This window comes from Cavia porcellus, unplaced genomic scaffold (genome assembly GCF_034190915.1).
Source record: "Cavia porcellus strain 051 isolate PalLab524CR breed Dunkin Hartley unplaced genomic scaffold, mCavPor4.1 scaffold_25, whole genome shotgun sequence".
NCBI classification, from domain to species: Eukaryota; Metazoa; Chordata; class Mammalia; order Rodentia; family Caviidae; genus Cavia; species Cavia porcellus.
In genome coordinates, this window is record NW_026947508.1 from 379,964 (window position 1) to 400,084 (window position 20,121).

Genomic DNA, 20,121 nt, shown 5'->3' on the forward strand with positions numbered 1-20,121 from the left:
GAAACGCAAACCGGTTGTTCGGGTCTTGATTGGGCTAGCCCGCAACCAATCAGAACTGGGGGGCGGGGCCAGACCGGGCGGCAACTGACCACTGGCGGGCGGCAGGCGGCTGGCTGCAGGACTACGCGCGGCGGGCGGGGCGCAGCCGACGCCTAAGTGGAGAGGGGCCGAGAGCGAGCTGGACTTCTGGGGACTCTGAGCCACTGACACCCTTCCCCTCCGCCCGCCACCGCTGCGCCCGCCGCCCCCCCCCCCGCCAGAGGAACGTCAGGTGCGCCTGGCCCAGGTGAGGCTTGCGATTTCCCTGGACAACCCCCAACCATCGTCCCCCGGGAAGCGCAGAGGCTCTTGCCAGCTGCCCTTCCTACATCCCTGCGTCCGGCGACGCGTCCTGTTGGCCTCAGGCTTCATCCTGGGAAGTACAGCCGGGCCTGAAGCTTCCCAGGCGGGAGGGGCCCCGAAAAGGGACCCCAGGAACTCAGAGAAGGCGGGGCACGCTAGAGACTCAAGGACCAGAGGCCCTGGGCCCCGGGCCTCAGGCCACCCTGAGATGAGGGACTGAGCCACAGGGTGCTGTGAGTGTCTTAAGAGCCCAGGTGTCCTGCACCTATCTGGAGCTCTCAGCACAGCTAGGGTGCTGAGGGCCTTGCAAGGATGCGGGCCAGACGGAGACTCCCAGTACCAAAGGGCATAGGGGAACCCAGGGCAGTGGGGTGAGGTGCAGCCTCAAGGAAGTCCTGAATGAAGCCTGTCAGACCTGCCTGACAGGGTCTGCCCTGGGCACCAAGCTAAGGCCCTTGAGGCACCAGGGAAGGTGGGGGCTGTGTGCTTAGAGGCACCCACTCAAAGTATGGACACTGAGATGTTTGTGGAATGACTATAAGAATGCAAGCAGAAGCCGGGCGTGGTGGCTCACACCTGTAATCCCAGCACTCGCCAGGCTGAGGCAGGAGGATCATTGCAAGTTCGAGACCAGCCTGGGCTACAAAGTGGGCTCAAGGCCAGCCTGAACTGCATAGTGAGACCCCTGTCTCAGAAAAGACCAAAACAACAAAAAAAGAATGCAAGCAGAACTTGAAGCCCAGCCCTACCTCAGGGCCTCTTTCCTAGGCCATTTTCAGAATGTTTCGAGGAGCTAGAGAAGCCTGTGATAGTATCCCGAGTATAGTGAGACATTTGGCCTAGCTGCCCTGTGTGCGATGTGTATGATGAAGATTGGTGCCCATCTACCCAGCAGGTGCCACCTCCACCACCCGTGCTCTAGCTCCAGGTGTGCAGTGGCAAGCAAGGAGGGGGAGATCTGCCCAGCCACCCTGCCCATATGCTCTTCTGCTGTGTCCACAGTATTAATCTCCTAACCTGCTGGGTCAGAATTACTTACTATCTCAGGGGCCTGAGTTTTGTGAGTCTGCCCCCCTCTCATTAGCATTTTGCCTTGAGAGTGCAGAGCTCCAGATGCAGCCCCATGCTCTATCCTGTGCCTACTTCTGAAACATTTATCCAATGCCTGAAAACAGATGGGAACTCTAGGGAGACAATCAAAAGACAGATAAGCAGGAAACCTAGGCAGGGAGGCCTGCCGCAAAAGAGTTGGAGCAAGGTGGTCCCGTGCAGGGACTGCCGAGTTAATGGCTTGAATAACAAGCAGAGGCCATGCCAAGGCCCAGACAAGAAGCACAGCGTGATTGCCCAGTATTTCTGAGTATGGCTGCTGGTGAGGGAGCTTTGTATAAGGGAACAGGGCCTCTCCATGGGCCTTCAGAGGGCAATTTCAGGACCCAAGCTCTTTCTTTTAAGGCCTCCACCACCTTTTCCCTGGGGTAGGCAGGAAATGAGCCATGGAATGAGCTGGCCAGCAAGAAAGCCCAGAAGTTCTATGTAAAATTGTGTTTCAGTTCATGTTGGAAAATGGCTGGTTCAGAGGCAGACTTCAACCTGAAAGTCATCCTGGTCAGTTTTAAGCATTGTCTCAACGAGAAAGAAGAGGTGCTGCTGGAACACTACATCACCAGCTGGAAGGGGCTGGTCAGGTGTGTGCGGGGGGGGGGGGGGCCTGCCTGCCAATAGGAGGCCAAGCTGCAAGTGGCAAGTGGCAGTGCTCCTAGCCAGCATGCATGGCTAGTATATGCTTCTTGCCTGGCACTGGGTACAGAGCAGGCGCTGGTGGGCCATTCTCAGTTGCCTTGCCCTTCTTCCAGGGAGACTGTCCATTAGTACAGGACAGATGATGTCCCTTGAGCAGCAGGCCAGCTGCTTGGCCCCTATTCAGGGCCTCAAGCTCTTGTTTCCTATATAGGTTTCTGAACAGCCTGGGCTCAGTCTTCTCATTTATCTCCAAGGACGTAGTCTCAAAGATCCACATCATGGAGCACCTGAGGAGCAGCCCTCAGTGTGAGCACTACATGAGCCTGCAGTCCATGATGGCCTACGAAATGGGAAATGGGCTGGTGGACCTGGATCGCCGCTCCCGCCACCCTGACTCAGGCTGCCGAACCATGCTGCGCCTGCACCGGGCCCTGCACTGGCTGCAGCTATTCCTGGAAGGCTTGCGCACCAGCCCTGAGAATGCACGCACCTCCACTCTCTGTGTTGACTCCTACAATGCCTCGTTGGCTGCCTACCACCCATGGATTGTGCGCCAAGCTGTCACAGTGGCCTTCTGCACTCTGCCCTCGCGCAAGGCCTTCCTTGAAGCCATGAATGTGGGGTCCCCTGAGGAGGCTGTGGAGATGCTAGGCGAGGCCCTACCCTTCATCAAGCAAGTATACGATATCTCCCAGAGGCTCTACACTGAACATTCCCTGCTAAATTTGCCCTAGTGGCTGGTGACCAGGCCAGGCAGCTCTCCCTGCTTCGGGACTTGGGCAGGCCAAGGCCTGTACTCTGCACACAACTTTTTGGGTGCTGCTGTCACCCCTGCGAGCTGAGCTTGCCAGAAGCTGTGGACTTGTCCGCCTCTGAGCTGTAGCCTAACCCTCAGCTTCAGTTACACACATGCTCAGTTCAGGCCCTCACTGAGGACCTGGTGAGTTCAGCAGCCAGAAGGGTTGTCCCATTGCTATGTGTGAAAGGTGTATGATCACAGGTCCCTTGGGCGTAAGGGCTATGTCCTCCTCTAGCCACATGCTTAGTTTCCCATGCCTATCACAGGCCCAGGACAAAGGAGGGACAGGGTGTCTGTGCCAGACAGGTAATCTCGGTCTCCTCCATACCCCTGGTGAAGGTCCAGGGTTGGTGGCTCTCTTCTTGCCCTTTGTCTCCTCTTTGTTGGCCTCTGCATGCAGAAAATGCCACTGGCTTTCTGTGTAGGGCTCCTAGAAAGTCCTGGGAAGGCCTCCTCCAGAGTCCCTGTAGGCATCAGCTCCCAAGGGAACATTACAAGGCACCCCAGCCCAGCTTGAGGTTCTAGGAGCTGAGCCAGGCCTCGTCCTCCCCAGCCAGCAGTGGCCACACTCTTTCTTCCCTGTCCTATTACCCCTATCTCCACAGTGATCAGAACAGCCTGATGGGGCATGGTGTCAGAAGGGGCCAGGCCTGTGCCTACCTGACAGCTACTACCCAGTGCTTGGGGACCTGACCTCTCCAACTGGCTTTTACACTGGACTTAGGACAGACCAGAAGATAGTGTCTATAGGGCAGCTAGTGCATCAATGCGAGCTTACAGGATATATCTGGTCCCTGATGTATGTGGTATTCTCCAGAATAATAAAATTACACTATGGGACTGGGTATGGCATTCAGGATGGGTACTGGGGTGTATCTTGGAGGACTCAGCAAAGGACACCAGGCACAGAACTGAAGCATACACTCCCTGATCCTAAGGGCTCAAAGGGCCGTTTCAACTATGGGGACACACTACCTGCCTGTGACAGCAATCAGGGTCAGGGGGAGGTGCTGCTTTATTCTTATCCCTGGAGGACATTAGCTGGGTCATGCACCCCACACTTTTCAGATGAGAAAACAAACTTGTCCGGGGGGGTCACTCCCTGGGGACCTGGATCAGACGGGGAGGCTGGGGCCAGCCACACGATGCAGGCAGAGAGGCCCAGGCTATGGCCACTGGAGGCAACAAGCAGCAGCTGTACCGGCAGAGGCTGCACACAGATGGGTCCTCTTAGCCCTCTACCTTGACCTCAGGCTCTGCCCACCCACCAAGAGCCAGTGTTCTCATGGGGCTGGCAATGAAGGAGTGGCTGAATAGACACCTGAGTCCACATAGGCCAAGGAGCAAGGCCACAAGTGCAGCTCAGCATGTGCTGTACATGGGTTTGCTGTGTGTGCACCTTATGGGGCCTCCAGGGTGGCAGGGAAGAGCCAAATATCTTCTGATGGGCCCCAGCTGTGGTTAAGACTGCCCAGGACCTCCACTCCATCCAGCAGAGCCAAGAGCCTCCACCTTTCCTATCTGTGGAGGAACCTTCTGTGTCCTTGAGGTCTTCCCCAGAACCAGAGCCCAGCAGGGAGTGGCTACAGCCCTCCCTCCCACCACCCAGACGCACACCTGGGGCCAGCAGCTGGAGCCTATTTGGTTACAGCCCTTGCTCCCTCATTTGCATGAACCCCTCCTTTGGGCCCAGCTATAAGCTTGTCCTGGAGGTGGCACCTGCACACCAGCCAGGGGACACCCTATGCAAGCACAGCCAGCCACAGAGTGCCAGTAGCTTCCAGGAGTTGGCACCAGGGCAGTGGAACAGTATGGCAGGACCCGTGTGGGGTCACCTGTAGCCCTCTCTAGACTGACTGTGGACTTGGATTAGAAGCCAGAAACTTCCTAGGTGTTTCTGTGTCTGGAAAAGACCTACAAGGCCCTGCCATGCCCTCATCCCTGACAGAGCTGGGCCTTAGGGCCTTGGATGCTCACAGTATACCAGTTGCTCTCAGAGGGGGCAGCCATGGGGCCTGGCACAGGCAGGAGCCAAGACTACAGTCAGCACCCACTCAGAAGCTACCTTCCCAGTCACTGTGGGCCTAAGCGCCTAGTGGGAATGACAAGAGTCTGACAAGCAGGGCACATCAGCAATCCCAGCATTTGAGAGGCGGAGGCAGAAGGATCACAAGTTCAAGGCCAGCCTGGGAGAGAGAACCTGTTACAAAATAAAACAGGCTGATAGGTAGGTAGTTCAGTGCCAAGGCCCTGAGTTCAGTCCCTCAAAACAAAAAAGTCCTATGTGCTTGAATGTTCAGGGCTCTGGATGCTGAGGACGTGACATGGCCCCTGGAACTTGGCAGATGAGCATAGCACTGGTTTTGTTAAACAAATCCTCTGCCCCTCCCCACAGTCTCACTACATATCTGGGGCTCCTGAAACGCCTTGCTTTCTTTGCTGGAAGCTGCCACCTGCCATGCCAGCGGTGGCTGTCCTGGGCCTCAGCCTCGTGGCTCTCCTGGGCCTTGGGAAGGGGGCCTTGTTATGCCTGTCCCGGCAATTCAGGATGCAAGGGGATTATGTACTGGGAGGGCTCTTCCCCTTGGGCTCTGCTGAAGAGACTGAATTGAACCATAGGACGCGACCTGACAGCATCATGTGCCCCAGGTATGGAGGTGACATCCGGGGAAAGGGAGGTGAGGAGGCTGTGTGTCCCTGGGTCTGTGTTCCCAGGCCTGGGGTGAGATGCCAGCCACCCATGATTCTGTGTGGCTTCAGGTTGTCGGCCACTGGCCTGTTCCTGGTGATGGCTTTAAAGATGGCTGTGGAGGAAATCAACAACAGTTCCACTCTGCTGCCCGGGCTGAAGCTGGGTTACGACCTCTTTGACACATGCTCAGAGCCTGTGGTTACCATGAAGCCCAGTCTCATGTTCCTGGCCAAGGTGGACAGCCGCAGCATCGCCGCCTACTGCAACTACACACAGTACCAGCCCCGTGTGCTGGCTGTCATTGGGCCTCACTCCTCGGAGCTTGCACGCATCACAGGAAAGTTCTTTGGCTTCTTCCTCATGCCACAGGTGGGCCCACTACTCCTTGTGTCTCCCCACTATCCCTGCCTGCAAGAGCTCCCCATCAGGAGATGCCTCTGGGACATTGCAGGTCAGCTACGGTGCCAGCATGGACAAGCTGAGTAACCGGGAGACATTTCCATCCTTCTTCCGCACGGTGCCCAGCAACCGAGTCCAGCTGGAAGCCATAGTGACGCTGCTGCATCATTTCAGCTGGAACTGGGTGGCTGCCCTGGGTAGTGATGATGAGTATGGTAGAGAGGGTCTGAGCACCTTCTCAAACCTGGCCCATGCACGGAACATCTGCGTTGCACATGAGAGCCTTGTGCTTCTGCCTCGCACTGACAGCCCATGGCTAGGCAAGGTGCAGGATGTGCTGCACCAGGTGAACCAGAGCGAGGTGCACGTGGTGGTGCTCTTTGCCTCAGAAAAGGCTGTCTACTCCCTGTTCCAGTACAGCATCCGCCACAGCCTCACGCCTAAGGTGTGGGTGGGCAGTGATGCCTGGCTGATGTCAAACCTGGTCATGACACTGCCTGGCATCCATCAGGTGGGCACTATTCTTGGGTTTCTGCAGCAGGGCGCTCTCCTGCCGGAGTTCTCCAGCTACATGGAGACCCAACTGTCCTTGGCCGCTGACCCAGCCTTCTGTGCCTCCCTGGGTGCAGAGCAGGACCTGGAGGAGGATGTGGTGGGGCCACGATGCCCTCAGTGTGATCAAATCACATTGCAGAACCTGTCAGCTGGGCTGGTGCACAACCTGTCGGCTGGGCAGCTGCACTACCAGATCTTTGCCACCTATGCAGCCGTGTACAGTGTGGCTCAGGCCCTCCACCACACCCTGCGTTGTAGCACCTCCAGCTGTCCCGCACAGGAGCCTGTGAGGCCCTGGCAGGTAAGCACAGGGCAGGGGCTACAGGATCACAGGCCAAAGCCAGTCTCGGTGGTCTGTAGCTTTTGGGTCAGCCTTGCCCCACCCTTCCCCATTGTCCAGCTCCTGGATAACATGTACAACATGAGCTTCCGTGTGCGTGGCCTGGAACTACAGTTCAATGACACTGGAAATGTGGCTATGGAGTATGAGCTGAAGATGTGGGTGTGGCAGAGACTGACACCCAAGTTGCACACTGTGGGAACCTTCAATGGCAGCCTCCATCTGCAGAATGCGCACATGAACTGGCACACACCAGACAACCAGGTAAGTGCAAGCATGTGGCCCTAGCCATGTAGGATGTCCACAGCCAGGTATGGCCCAGGTGTTTGGAATGTCTCTGGTCTGGGAGGCACCCAGCCCCATGAGCTTGACCGGAGGTCCCATGCCAGGTGCCAGTATCTCAGTGCTCCCAGGAGTGCCGTGAGGGCCAGGTACGCCAGGTGAAGGGCTTCCACTCCTGCTGCTATGACTGTGTGGACTGCAAGGCAGGCAGCTACCGGCAGAACCCAGGCAAGTCACCTACCCAGCCATGGTCTGTACAAGTTGGGAGTCAGTCCCCCCAAACCTGGTTGCAAGGCTGACAGGGAGGTCAGAGCCCACGGTGGCTGTCCAAGCCCACAGAAACCCTTCTCTCCTGCCTCCTACAGATGACCTCACCTGCACCCTCTGTAACCAGGACCAGTGGTCCCCAGAGCGGAGCACGCGCTGCTTTCCCCGTATGCCCAGGTTCCTGGAGTGGAGTGATCCACCCGTGCTGCTGCTGCTCTTGCTGCTGGGCCTGGTGCTGGGCCTAGTGCTGGCAGCCCTGGGGCTCTTCATTTACCACAGGGACAGCCCACTGGTCCAGGCTTCAGGGGGGCCACTGGCCTGCTTTGGCCTGGCCTGCCTGGGCCCCGTCTGCCTCAGCATCCTCCTATTCCCGGGCTGGCCAGGGACTGCCAGGTGCCTGGCCCAGCAGCCCATGGCCCACCTCCCGCTCACAGGCTGCCTGAGTACACTGTTCCTGCAAGCAGCTGAGACCTTCGTGGAGTCAGAACTGCCACCTGCCTGGGTGGCCTGGGTACACAGCCATGTTCGAGGCCCCCGGGCCTGGCTGCTAGTGCTGCTGCTGGTCCTGGTGGAGGCAACACTCTGCAGCTGGTCTCTCACAGCTTTCCCGCCCAAGGTGGTGATGGACTGGCAGGTACTGCCCAGGGAGGTGCTGGTGCACTGCCACATGCACTCCTGGGTGGGCCTGGGCCTGATGCATGTCACCAACATCACACTGGCCTTCCTGTGCTTCCTGGGCACCTTCCTGGTACAGAGCCAGCCTGGCCACTACAACCGTGCCCGTAGCCTCACCTTTGCCATGCTGGCCTACTTTGTCACCTGGGTCTCCTTTGTGCCCCTTTACACCAACATGCAGATGCTGTACCAGCCTGCTGTGCAGATGGGTGCCATCCTCCTCTGTGCCCTGGGCATACTGGCCATCTTTCACCTGCCCAAGTGCTATCTGCTGCTATGGTGGCCAGAGCTCAACACCCCTGAATTCTTTCTAGGCCAGGGACCAAGTGACACCACAGATGGGAGTGGCAGTGGGGGCAGGGACAGGGCTCAGGGAGAGCCTGAGTGACCCCTAACCCTAGGACCTCAACTCCAATGAATTCAGCCCCTGTAGAGATCCTCAAAATCTGGACCAATAACCTCCTTTTTTTTTTTTTTTTTTTTCCATTTTTATTGGTACCGGGGATGGAACTCACAACTGCCTGCTTGTAAGGCAGGCGCTTATGCCGCTGAGCTAAATCCCCAGCCCAAACCTCCTATTTTTTATTCTAACTACAAGCTGACCTTGACCTTGAACCCAGGGCTGCACTGTGTGGGAGGGGTCCACGAGGCCTGCTCCACTTTCCCAAAGGGCTCCCAGAGGTTCCTGGGGGCCCACAACTACTCAGCTAGGAAACTCCTGGCCAGACAAAGGGAGCCAAGTTAGGCACCACTTGCCTCACCGTGCCCTAGGTAGGCCTGGAGCAGTCTGCAAAGCCCACCCAGGAGGGAAGGGGTGGCATCCAGCCTGACCCAGGTCAAGCCATAGGAGGGGGCTCTGCCTGCCACCAGTACCTCGGACAGAGCACGGGTGGAGGTGGGCGTCAGCACCACGGCCAGCGTCTGCAACCAGGACCCCTGAAGCCAGCACCAAGGACAGAAAACACCAAGGACAGCACCCCGGACAGAGCCTCGTGGCAGGCACAGACTGAAGAGAATGGCACCAGTCTGGGCCAAGGCGGCCTCCAGTCAGTCTGGGGTCAGCAGTGGATCCGCCCCCATATCTGAGTCCCTAGAGAGCCCACAAAGAATATGGTCACAGGCCGAACACCAGCCCTATAAAATTAAACGCTTTTTAGTGTTTAAAATAGCATTTACACAGAAGCAGCTCTAGTGAACTACCCAGATGCTTGGACTTTGACATAGTATCTACAGCGCAGATGTGCAGAGGCCAGGAGTGCCAAGAAGGCAGCGGGCGGGCGGCCCACAGACAGAACAAGCCAGTTTGGCTCCTTTCTTCCCAAGACCCCATCTGCCTGCAGTGAGACCCGGAGCAGTACACAGGGCCCTCCCAGCTCCTCACCCTCCATGCTTTCCATCATGACCTGTGTCCCTCACACTCGCTCTGAGTCCCAGAGTGGAGTGGGAACACACAAGTTTCCCCCACCAGGTGGGGAGGGCACAAGTGCTACCCCCACAACAGGCAGGGCAGCAATAAATAAATAAGTTAGAACCCACTTGGAGTGACCAGAGGGCCTGGGGATGCCATTGCCTGGGTGAGATAGGCATGGCCTGTGAGCTGGGTGAGCAGAGGCTTTAGGTCAGCTCAGGAGACCTCTGCATAGCTCTGGGGGTCAACATGGAGCCCCTAAAGGCTGCTTCCAAAGAAGGGACCCAATCCCCATGCTGAAGAGGCAGGTCAGACCTGCCTGAGGAAAACACAGCTCCTCTCAAGGGTCTGCAGGCACACAGCTGCTCTCTGTCTAGGGCCCCAGGAGGAGGTGGCTGCCCTTAGCCTCTGACCTCAAGCCTGCACCCCCAGGCTGGCCCATCCCCAGCTGGTCACCGATAAGGCAAGCCCATTGGCTCCCAGTGCAGCAGGACAGGGTGCCCCACCTTGGACAGGGCTGAAGGCACTGGCCAGCCGCAGGTTACATGATGTCCACAAAGAACTCGCAAGGGTTTCCCATGGCCTTCTGGAAGGACTGACGACTGCCAGTCAGTTCTGGGGGGGCAGCAGCCAGTTCCCGGACAGGTGGTCCCCCAGGGGGTCCACCTACCACTGTGTAGGCCTTTGTCAGGGGGTGCAGTGGAGGGAGCCCGGGAGCAACAGCTGAGGCCTGGCTACGTGGGCTGCTGCCCTGGCTGAGCTGGCTGACAGGACGCTCCCGCCAGCTGGCACTGCCCAACCCACTGGGTGCCGCAGGGTCAGACTCACTGCCACTGCCCCCGCCCCCAGCTCCAGCCGCCCCACGATCCTTCTCTCGGCCTGGGGCCCGGCGGCTGCTCCGGGTGGACCCGCTGCTTCTGCTCCCTAGGAATGAAAAGGGGGAGAAGGAGGATCAGGTCAGCCAACCTAGCCACCCCAGGCCACCAATGCCTCAGGCAGCTGGCAGGAGAGGCCAAGCAAAGGGACAGCCATGCAGACACAAGGGTGGGTCTTGCCCTACCCCACAAAGCAGGAGCAGCCACGGGGCAAGGGGGTGTGGCAGCAGCAGACAGCAGGACATGGGCTGGTGTCAGAGCCCATGCTAAACCCAGGTGCTTGAGCTGAGGGCTGTTCTCCCAGCTGAGAAACTGAGGCCCCAGTGAAGGCCCTCTGTGCCTGGCACTCCTGCTGGCCATCCTGGGCTCCCCACCCAGAGACTCACTGTCCACCCGCCCTGGGGCCCTGGTCAGCTAACTGTTTGCCCCATCCTGGGCTCCAGGAAACCTGAGGACAGAGGACTACCAGAGACATGCTAAGAGGGATGCCGGGGGTTGGGGGGACCCTGGCTTACCGGCCCCGAGGGTCCACTCCGCTAGTCCTTCAGTCTAAGGCTTGCTCAGCACAAAGCAAGGGATACCACAAGTTACACACTGGGCCTGCCACCAGCTGGGTCTGGCAGCAGCTGGCTCAGGTTTGAATGGGAGCAAGTGCCTGTCCGAGGTCTGCAGACCAATGGCTTCCCCAGGCATGGCCACCCCTGCCCCTTGCCTCTTTTCCTCTGGTCCCAGAAGTTGCATACACAGCCACAGGTTTCATGTGCTGCTCAGTCTCAGCTCTGCTCCAACAGGCTCCTTCCAGTTCTCCACAGTTCCCTGTGGGCCACTGGGATGGAGACCACCCTCCCTGTGTCTTGGGCCTGGAAAGTGACCCTGACTGGTGCTCTTAAGCACCAGCCTCTGGGTACACAGCTCCTGCCATGCCATCTCCTAGTTCTGGTCTCTGCCAAACCTGCACCACCAGCCCCATCAGGCACAATAGCAAAGCCCCAGATTTCCTAAATCCCTCTCCAGAACCCAGAGGAGGCCCCAGGGCCCAAGCACACAGCAGGAGTTTGGGGTAGCAGCAGGAGGGCAGGGTGGGTGCAGGCAGCAGGGGAGCTTGGTGGGCTCTCACCTTCACTCTGCTGGCTCCCGGCGCTGCCACTGCCATAGCTGAAGCTGGGATCCTGGTAGGCGGGTGGAAAGCAGGGTGGGGGCCCAGGGTACTGGTAGGGGTAGCCCTGGCCTAGGGGCCAGGCTGTGGCTGGGTGGGGCAGCGGGGCCAGGGTGTCCTGATCCGAGGCTCCACTGGAGCCACTGTGGAGATTCAGGGCTGCGAGATCTGGTGGGGGGAGGCAGGTGAGCAGTGTACAGATCCCCCATGACCCCACTCACCACTGTACACAGGGCTCCCCCTCACTCACCACTGCACAGGTCCCCAAAGACATAGTAGCACTGCTCAGAAAAGGTGATCTTGTTCACCGTGTGCCGCAGGAAGCCGCGCCTCAGCATGCTGCCGGCATATTTCCTGGCCTCGCGCCGTTCCCGGAAGCCCTCCACATGGGTGTACAGCCAGTCTACCACGTCCGCCCCTGGCCACAAAACCAATCAGGCTGGAGCTCGGCTGGCTGCTTCCCCACCTCACCCCATTCCCTGCCAGCTGGCAGGGGCCAAGCAGGACTCACCGATGACAGCATTGGCAATGGTGATCTTGAGCCACATGCGGTCACGGATCTCCAGGCCAGAGTCTGGCAGCTGCATGACCCGGGCAACAGCACTCATGTCACTCTTCACTGTCAGTGGAGCTTCTTCCAGCTCTGCAAAGCACAACCCATCAGCTAAGGAGCAGCTGGCTCTGGGCAGAGCCTGGGAGCCCAGCAGGGATTGCAGGATGGACCCTCAGGCTTGAGGAACAGGCTTCCATCTCACCTCAAAGATGCCCCTCACAAGATCTCAGACCAGAATGGGCAAGGCCATCCCTACCCTGAAGATCAGAGTTAGGAGACCAGGTGGGCCCCCACCTCTCCTCTCCTCCCCGCAAGTGAGGACATTAGTGGTGTTAGAAGCAGGAAAGCAGAGCTGGCCACATGCCCCTTCCATCCCCACCTGGCAGGCCTGGGCCTCTCTGTGGCCCACACCAACGGACCTGGCTGTACGAGAGGCAAGCATAAGTGTGTGGGTGCTGGGAACAGGCACAATGCCTGTCCTGGGCTGGTGACAGCCATAAGAACCCAGCATAAGACTGGGCCGACCCATGCCCTCAGCCTTGGATTCCCTCCAGGGGGCTCATAAGCTGCCACTTACGTGGAGCGCCAGGCACTGAGCTGGTTAGTGAGGAGGAGCTGGAGCGCGTGACAGCGCTGGAGCAGGGGCTCGTACCATAGCGGGGCAGGGCACCCGTCAGCGCCGCTGTGTGGGACAGCCATGCGGCTGGGTCGATGGGCCGCACAGGGTCAGCTGGACAGCAGCAGGTGACAGACGGACATGAAGACAGAGAACAAGACATAGAGGAGATGGCCCTTCAGCTGGGCCATCTCCCAGCCCAACCACCCACAAGGTCACTTACCCCTCGGGATAGTGAAGTAGCTCCGGGGGGTCGGGTCCCAGCACTTAGCCACTGTAAGGCTGATGGGCCTGTTTGGGGCATTACACAGGTGAGGCCCTTATAGCCTGCCCTGCCCTGTGCCCTCATACCTATCCTCTCTCCAAGCCCCACACCCTGCAACCTCACTACCTGGGTCATGACCCCTGCTCTGCCTCCCACAGCCTCACCCTGTCTGGGACACGATCTCCCGGAGCACCCGCACGGCATCATCGTTGCTCATGTTCTCAAAGTTCACATCATTCACCTGGGGGGTGCTCGTGTCAGGGGCAGTGGCAGAGGGGGGTGCCCACATCTGGTCCCCAGCCCCCACAGCCCGTACCTGCAGCAGCATGTCGCCAGGCTCGATGCGGCCATCAGCGGCCACAGCCCCGCCCTTCATGATGGAACCGATGTAGATGCCGCCGTCACCCCGGTCATTGCTCTGCCCCACGATGCTGATGCCCAGGAAGTGATGCCTCTCTGGAGGAGCAGCCGTGAGCAGGCCCTGCCTGGCCCCGCCCTGCCCGCCCTGCCAGCCCCCGAGGCCTCACCCATGTTGAGCGTGACAGTGATGATGTTCAGAGACATGGTGGAGTCGGTGATGCTGCTGAAGGAGGAGGCCTGCAGACAGGCCCAGTGAGGTGCTGGCACCACCTAGGTACCTACCGCCCCCACTGGCCCCACTGCCTACCCGGTCTGTCTGCCGAAGGCGCTGCTTCCGGCGCCGGCGCTTGTGCTTCCGGATGAGCCGAGAGGAGGTGCTCTGCTCTGTGGAGCTGCTCAGCCTGGGGCAGAGTCAGGGTTCAGGATCTGCCCCCCCAACGCAGACCAACTGCACTAGGGACACCAGCCCCTGCCCATACCGGCTGGTGTTGTCCTCCTCATCTGAGTCGATGAAGCTGCTGGACTCCAGCTCACTGCTCAGCACAGTGGACGCACTATCCGGGGGCAGCCCCAGGTCCCGCCGCCGATCCCCTCTCAGGTGCCCATTGGTGCGGGTGGCTGCAGGCCAGCAGGTGGAGCTGATGTGGGGTCTATGCTACCTCTGGCTCCTGCTGGCCCAGCAGCTGACAAGTGACCCTATAGCCACAAGGGACACCTGGCCTGGGGCTTCCAACCAAGGACTTCAGGGTACTAGCAGGGATTTGGGGCCGACCATGGGGTGCCAGAGAGACTTGGGGCCCAGGGCAGGACAGATGCAGCCACAGTACCCTCCTCGCGGTTCCGGCGCCGGGCTCGCTCCCGCCGGTGACTGATCATAGACTCTGTGCCAGTCTCGTTGTCCATCCCATCGCGGCTGGGGGCCACGTTTGGGCTGTGTAGACCAGGGGGGTGGCATGGGGAAGCTGGGCAGCCAACCTCTCAAAAGATTCCAGCCCCTGCCCCTCAAATGGGCCTTGGGGGCACCCGGAAGCTCAGTCCACAGGGTCCTTACTGGAAGGAAGGCGGCCGGGAGTCCCCAATGCCACCTGTCCGCTCGAGGGCTGGGGGCAGGTCTGTATGGCTGTCGGTGCCCTGGGACCCTGCATCTGAGTGAGCACCCTCGGCCAGGACCAGCTGTAGAGGGAGAGTGAGGGCTCAGACACCCAGCTTGTCTCAATCCCTGCCCTACCCCAGCCAGGGCTGAGCCCGCCACCTCCCTGGGAAGAGCCTCTACCCACAGCAGACTACCCACATCAGGGCCCCGATGAATACTTTGAGTGCATACAGGACTCACCCAGGAGACCACACGGCCATTGAAGCAGGGCAGCTTGGCATTGTCATCAAATATCTCCTCCTTCACTACCCTGTGGACAGGTGGGCACGTCATCTTTGGGCACCATACCCACTGCATTCTCCTCTCAGGGTTTTTTCCACCCTACAGTATCACTTCAGCCTTGGACAGCGGCAGTGGACAGTTTATTGGGGCCAGCCTAGGGTTCCTGTCCACCTCCAGGCTGAAGTGGAGGATAGAGAGTGGAGGGAAGTGTGTCTGGGAATGGGCTGGCACTGACATCTTCACTGGCTCTGTCCACACACATGTGGCCCCAGCTCCATCCCAAGCTAAACCTTGTTCCCTCTCCTGGGGACCCCAACAGTTGCCCATTCAGCAGCTCTCTCCATGGCCAGGGAGTCTCCCTGTCTCAGGTCCAGGCTCCCCCTTGGCTCCTCTGCTCTTCTCTACCCATACCCTGGGCCCCATCTTCTAGCCCTTTCTAGAACAACCCTCCTGCTTCTCGACAGCCTGCAGGTCCACAATGACTTCCTGGAAGAACAGGTCCAATGCTCCTTATGCTACCCCCAAGTCCCTGCTTCTTCTCACACATCTGTCCTGTGTTTCCATGAGCACCCCTGGGGCCCTGGCCCTCGTCATGTGCCCTCCCATGCCTGGGAGTCCTGATATTCTTCTGTGTGCTCCTCACTCATCCACTATGCCCTAAACTAAGCCCAACTCTGACAGCCATAGGCTCAAGCACTTGAGGACCAGGATAGCTGAGGTCAGAGCTGCCCAGGCCCTGGCTGCACCTACTGGCCAGCATCTGGCTCTGCCATCTTCCTGCTGCTTCTGGGGCAAGGGCATAGGGAACCCAAGTAAGGTGCCAAAGATCAGAGAAAGATACAAACTGAGAAGGACGCCAGATGACCTGGGGTCAGGGTTCAAAGGGGTAAGGGCAGCAACCAGCATAGTGGGTGGTAGGTGGGAGCTAGGGCCTGGACACTCCACCCACTGGCACTCAGCCCTGCCAAGCACAGCGGGATTTTCCACATCCGGGACTCAGGCCAAATGAGAAATAGGAGCTGGGAGACTGGACTGGGCCTGGACATGCACCTGGCAGGAGGCAACCTCATGGCCCGATGGGCCCAACGCCAAAAGCAGGGCCACCAGTCCCAAGACACCTTGACTTGCCCTCTTCAGGGCAGCAGCATCTGGCTCAAATGCAGCAGACACCCCATCTCACCCAAGGAGTGAGGTACTGCTCCAGACCTCGCCAGGAAAACCCAAGTCTAAGAGATGAGCAGACAGCAGAGATTCAGTCAGCCTGGGAAAGAGGATGCATGGCACCCAGCCTACTATGATTCGGTCACTGCTCCAGCTGCCTCCCTGGTCCCTGTCCAATGAAGTGGACACCCCAACAGGCAGGCAGTCACCTTGGGATCCCTGAAGCCTGCACCTTCACTCAAGAGCCACAGTCCTACAGGCTAGGCTAGCTTCCCAGGAAGGGCACGCTGAGCTTGGGCTTCCTGGGATTGGGAGTGAAGCCTGCAGCAGCCAATGCACCATAGGTTTGGCAATACTCATCTGACTGCAATGCAGACCCCCAGGAATCTCTGCCTCCACCCCATGATGGCCTCCATGGGTGAGCTAGTATTCTGTCCCCTGCTGTGCCCAGCTGCAGCCCTGTCTGACTCACCCTGGAAGACAGACGGGAGCTCGTCACCCACTGGCTCCCCACAGGCCCTGCCTGGCCTTGAGGTCCATTATCCATGTGGCCAGGGCCTTGAGAGGACCGGGCTATGGAGGTCCACATGCCTCCCAACACTACCCAAATGCAGTTCCCTTGCTCCCAGCTGGCAAGACCCACATGCTACCCCCTCGACACCTGCCTGCCCTGTGTGGAGCCCTAAGGCATGAGGAGGGCCACCAGCCAGGACTGAGGGGAGGATCTGATGGATTCTCCCCACCCAGTCAGGTAGGGTGCAGGTTCTAAGAGCTCCCTTTGGAGAGCAGATGAGAGCTCTGGGTTAGGCGGTACAGCCCACAGCTACCAGCATGATCTCTCAGGAGCTCCAGAGTGGGTGAGGACAGGGACCACAGTACAGACTCTAGACAACGCTGGGGCTCCTGTGCACATGGGGGTGGGGCTCAGGAGCACTCAGGATGGCCAGGCAGGGAGGGCATCTATCTCAGAATTCCTAGAGTGATCCCTGTTAACCTCGAACTTATAGCTACTGGGCTCCACCTGCCACCCCTGTGACCCACCCCAGGGAGGAATCCACACATAGGCAGGGTTCTCAGAACCCAGCAGAGCTTGGCCAAGAAGGACCATGGGCTACAGAGGCCACAGCAATCAAGGATCCCAAGACTCCTCCTTCCCATCCCATGTACTCCCATAAGTCAGGGTCCCAGCTGCACCAAACCGTGGTGTATGGTGGGGCTCAGCCCAACACATGCCCTGTGACCACAAAGCAGCTGGCACAGAGCTCTTGGGCTGTTCTGCAATCCCCATTCATGGTATGTACTACATCCACCTAGGCTTGCCAGTCTGATGGAGTGGGGGGTCACAGAGACTGAATGTCAGAGCTCAGGGGCCACAGGCAGCAGCCTCCGTGGCAGTCCCCCAAGCATCTGGGGCTGATAGAACTCCTGTGCCCACTGGCAGGTGGTCCGAGTCCAGGGTTCCCAGCACCTATCTGTGCCCAACTACCTAGTCCCTGAGCCTGGGCCCCCCAACAATGGAGATGAGTACACAAGCTGAACACCAAGCCTATGGGCCTGCATTGGCAACATCTGGCCGTGGGATGGAAGGACAAAAACTCTTCTTCTCCTGCCTCAGGATCCCACTCCTACCCGCTACCACCCGCTGACCATTACCAGACTCAATGCCAGAGGCCCAGAGACTCTGCTTCCAGGCCCCTAGGGTACTGGGTCAGAACAACCAATACCTACACATGAAAACCAGGGGACAGAGCCAGGAACTGTGGTACATGCCTAGAATTCCAGGTGTCAGAGAGGCTAAGGCAGGAAGATCCCAAGTTCAAACCCAGCCAGGGCAACTCAGCAAAACCCTGTCTCAAAATAAAAATAAGAAAAACACTGAGGACATAGCTCAGTATGAAGGCCCTGGGTTCAATATCCAGTATCACAAAGAAAAGAAGAGGAAAGCTTTCATAAAGATGGAACAGGGCCCAAACAGTTGATGGTTAGGCAAGGCAACAGAGGTCCAGGGAACCCAGGGCTGGCCCGCAGCAGTCTGGGAATGGATGCAGGATGCTAAGACACATAAGGGTATACCTCATAGCCTCGAGTCAGAAGCCACTCTGGGCCACTATCCTAACTCAGCCAAGACCTGTCTTCCTTTGCCCCAGGGCCAAGTGACATTCACTTGGTATCCAGAGCATGAACCCACCTCAGTTTTCTGTTATATTAAAATCCGTTTCTCATAAGAACTTACGTATTTCTCTAAATAAAGGACTTATGGATTGAGCATGGAGTCTACAGGAAGAACTTAAGGGAAGAGAAAGGGGAAGCAAATGATGGACTCCTTTCCTAGCTCCTGAGGCCACCAGGCCATTGGCCAGAGGCCAAGGAGGAAGCAAGATGAGGCTCTGCCCCATTGTGTACTTTGATGCCCTCTGCTTCCTGGCTGTCCTGGCTATCCCGTACCTGTACTCCAAGGTGCTCAGCTTATGCTCAAGCCCTCTGTTGGCTCCTACACCAAACACCATTCCCAAAACTGCCCAAGCCCCCAAAGGCCATCTCCCATGTCCCAGCCTTGAGTGCCTATCCCTCCTCAGCCAGAGTACTACAGCCCCCCAGATCTGCCCAGCAGCAGCTCCACTGAGTCACAGGGGTACAGAGCACCCCATAGATATGAGCAGAGGGCAGGATCCCTTCAACACACAGCTCAAAACATGAGGTAGGCAACCTAAGGGAAGGTATGCTCCTTGCCACATGTGCCCCCATGCCAGGAGTCTGTGAAAAAGGAAGAATATTTGTGATTTTGGTGGTTCATGTAAAAAAAAAATAGACTAAAGGGGCTGGGGATTTAGCTCAGCAGCATAAGCACCTGCCTTGCAAGCAGGCAGTTGTTAGTTCGATCCCCGGTACCGATAAAAAAATGAAAAAAATAGACTAAAAATTCAGGTGGCCTTTCACACACTCCCTGTGCAAGGCCAGACACAGAAGGGTCAGAGAATTAAAGGAACCATATGAGGCCCAGCAGGACAACAGGTAGAACAGACCTCCCCTGAGGAAGATGTGCCCAGGACTGCCCATGGACCTCAACCCCAAGCATGGAGTGGCCCTATTTGACTGGACCTGGGCTACCCAGGACTGGGCAACTATAGGGTCCAGGAAACAAATGGGAGGTCAACCTCAAAGTCCCAAGACAGGGCCACACACAAGGACACCACTTGCCTGAGGGCACTGGGCACACCTGCTCAGCACACTGCTGAGCTGGGGACTCGAGTTACTGGTGACTGTGACCCTGTCAGGCCTCTAGCGGATGGCCAGGCTCCTGCTCCCTGCCCCTAAGCACAAGTGGGACGTCCCTTCTCCCAGGACAGTGAGCACAGTGGCCTAGAGGCTGAGGCTGACCCTGGTCAGCAGGAGGCCAGAAGCCTCAGGGCAGAGGGCAGAGCAGTTGCAGTGACCCTTGACCTCTGTTCTAAGGTAGGAACAAGGAGTCTCCCTTGAGACACTAGAAACTTCTGCAAGCCCCTCATACAAACTGATGTCCCTGTGCCACCCCTAAGTCCAGTGCCACCCAGGGATCCAGTGGGTGCTGGGACCTGTCCACTCAACACTGCCCGATCTGGCTGCCCTGAGCCCGGGAACTGCCAGCCCCAAGGAAGGAATACGGCAGGCACTGGCCCAGACAGGCCAGGACGGGACCTCAGGCTCGGGGTGGCTGGGGTGGTCAGGACGCCAACCTGCTCGCGGGTGGCAGGCAAGGTCCTAGTCTAGGGCAGGCGCGACTCAGCCCAGGGCCGCTTGGCCGCGGACCCTCCCGCCCCAGCTGACAGGTGTCACCCGGTGCGCAGTCACCGACCCGAAGTCCTGGTCCATGGACTTGAAGAAGAATTTGTAGGCGTGCACGGGCCGGTTGCTGAGCACGTTCTTGAAGTCGGCCAGCGTGACGCGTTCGGGGGCCACGGGCAGCTTGACCAGGTACGGCGTCTCTTCCTCGTCCATGTGGTAGATGATCTTGGTCTCCGCCATGGCGCGGGTCGAAGGCGGGCCCGCGCGGCACTCAGGGCCCGACCCGCGGCTCAGACGCCGGGCGCGCTCCCCGCCCGCCGGCCCGCGCCCCGCCCGGTCGCGCCGAGGCCCTCCCGCACCCCCGGTTCCCGCCCGCGCCCCAGCTGCTGCCCCGCGGCCCGCGGCCGCCCATTCGCCGCAGGCCCGGGAAGGGCACTAGGGACGCAGCGCCAAGGCCTGCCACCGCCCGCCGCCCGTCGCCCCCGGAGCCGCGCCG

The 20,121-nt window shown here is 58.9% G+C and overlaps 3 protein-coding genes across 11 annotated transcripts; 2 read left to right on the top strand and 1 right to left on the bottom strand.

Annotated features, from left to right (window-relative positions):
* Positions 1-61: 61 nt before the first annotated feature.
* On the top strand, positions 62-3,729 carry Cptp (ceramide-1-phosphate transfer protein). The gene is made up of 3 exons (XM_003461517.5): positions 62-286; positions 1,896-2,030; positions 2,297-3,729. Exons 2-3 carry the CDS (start codon positions 1,909-1,911, stop codon positions 2,817-2,819), a joined length of 645 nt encoding a protein of 214 aa, XP_003461565.1. The 5' UTR covers positions 62-286; positions 1,896-1,908; the 3' UTR covers positions 2,820-3,729.
* A 153-nt stretch (positions 3,730-3,882) lies between these two features.
* On the top strand, positions 3,883-9,265 carry Tas1r3 (taste 1 receptor member 3). 4 transcript variants are annotated; one of them, XM_003461549.4, is made up of 6 exons: positions 3,883-5,533; positions 5,645-5,945; positions 6,028-6,831; positions 6,931-7,134; positions 7,260-7,380; positions 7,518-9,265. In XM_003461549.4, the coding sequence occupies exons 1-6, from the start codon at positions 5,343-5,345 to the stop codon at positions 8,480-8,482; spliced, it is 2,586 nt and encodes an 861-aa protein (XP_003461597.1). In that variant the 5' UTR covers positions 3,883-5,342; the 3' UTR covers positions 8,483-9,265. The 4 variants fall into 4 exon arrangements, with proteins under 4 accessions (XP_003461597.1, XP_063091321.1, XP_063091322.1 ...); XM_063235251.1 differs by having other exon boundaries at positions 3,883-5,945; XM_063235252.1 differs by having other exon boundaries at positions 6,028-7,134.
* Positions 8,558-20,111, bottom strand: Dvl1 (dishevelled segment polarity protein 1). 6 transcript variants are annotated; one of them, XM_003461515.5, is made up of 16 exons: positions 19,696-20,109; positions 14,661-14,730; positions 14,379-14,500; positions 14,155-14,258; positions 13,807-13,945; positions 13,635-13,728; positions 13,495-13,564; positions 13,284-13,423; positions 13,132-13,208; positions 12,926-12,993; positions 12,664-12,816; positions 12,045-12,176; positions 11,784-11,951; positions 11,495-11,701; positions 10,009-10,426; positions 8,558-9,184 (listed from the first exon to the last, which is right to left on the bottom strand). In XM_003461515.5, the coding sequence occupies exons 1-15, from the start codon at positions 19,863-19,865 to the stop codon at positions 10,044-10,046; spliced, it is 2,097 nt and encodes a 698-aa protein (XP_003461563.1). In that variant the 5' UTR covers positions 19,866-20,109; the 3' UTR covers positions 8,558-9,184; positions 10,009-10,043. The 6 variants fall into 6 exon arrangements, with proteins under 6 accessions (XP_003461563.1, XP_063091323.1, XP_003461564.1 ...); XM_063235253.1 differs by lacking the exon at positions 8,558-9,184 and adding an exon at positions 17,634-17,710 and having other exon boundaries at positions 9,232-10,426; positions 19,696-19,876; XM_023565321.2 differs by lacking the exon at positions 8,558-9,184 and adding an exon at positions 10,893-10,932 and having other exon boundaries at positions 10,252-10,426; positions 19,696-20,110.
* Positions 20,112-20,121: the final 10 nt, after the last annotated feature.

Excerpts from the sequence above, each read along its gene's own strand:
- Cptp (XM_003461517.5), top strand. The coding sequence starts at position 1,909 with ATGGCTGGTTCAGAGGCAGACTTCAACCTGAAAGTCATCCTGGTCAGT. Across the intron at positions 2,031-2,296 it reads AGCTGGAAGGGGCTGGTCAG|GTTTCTGAACAGCCTGGGCT; the intron begins GTGTGTGCGGGG and ends TTTCCTATATAG.
- Dvl1 (XM_003461515.5), bottom strand. The coding sequence starts at position 19,865 with ATGGCGGAGACCAAGATCATCTACCACATGGACGAGGAAGAGACGCCG. Across the intron at positions 12,817-12,925 it reads CTACTTCACTATCCCGAGGG|CTGACCCTGTGCGGCCCATC; the intron begins GTAAGTGACCTT and ends GCTGCTGTCCAG. Across the intron at positions 10,427-11,494 it reads CGGGAGCCAGCAGAGTGAAG|GGAGCAGAAGCAGCGGGTCC; the intron begins GTGAGAGCCCAC and ends TTTCATTCCTAG.
- Tas1r3 (XM_063235250.1), top strand. The coding sequence starts at position 5,343 with ATGCCAGCGGTGGCTGTCCTGGGCCTCAGCCTCGTGGCTCTCCTGGGC. Across the intron at positions 5,946-6,027 it reads GCTTCTTCCTCATGCCACAG|GTCAGCTACGGTGCCAGCAT; the intron begins GTGGGCCCACTA and ends GGGACATTGCAG. Across the intron at positions 7,381-7,517 it reads CAGCTACCGGCAGAACCCAG|ATGACCTCACCTGCACCCTC; the intron begins GCAAGTCACCTA and ends TGCCTCCTACAG.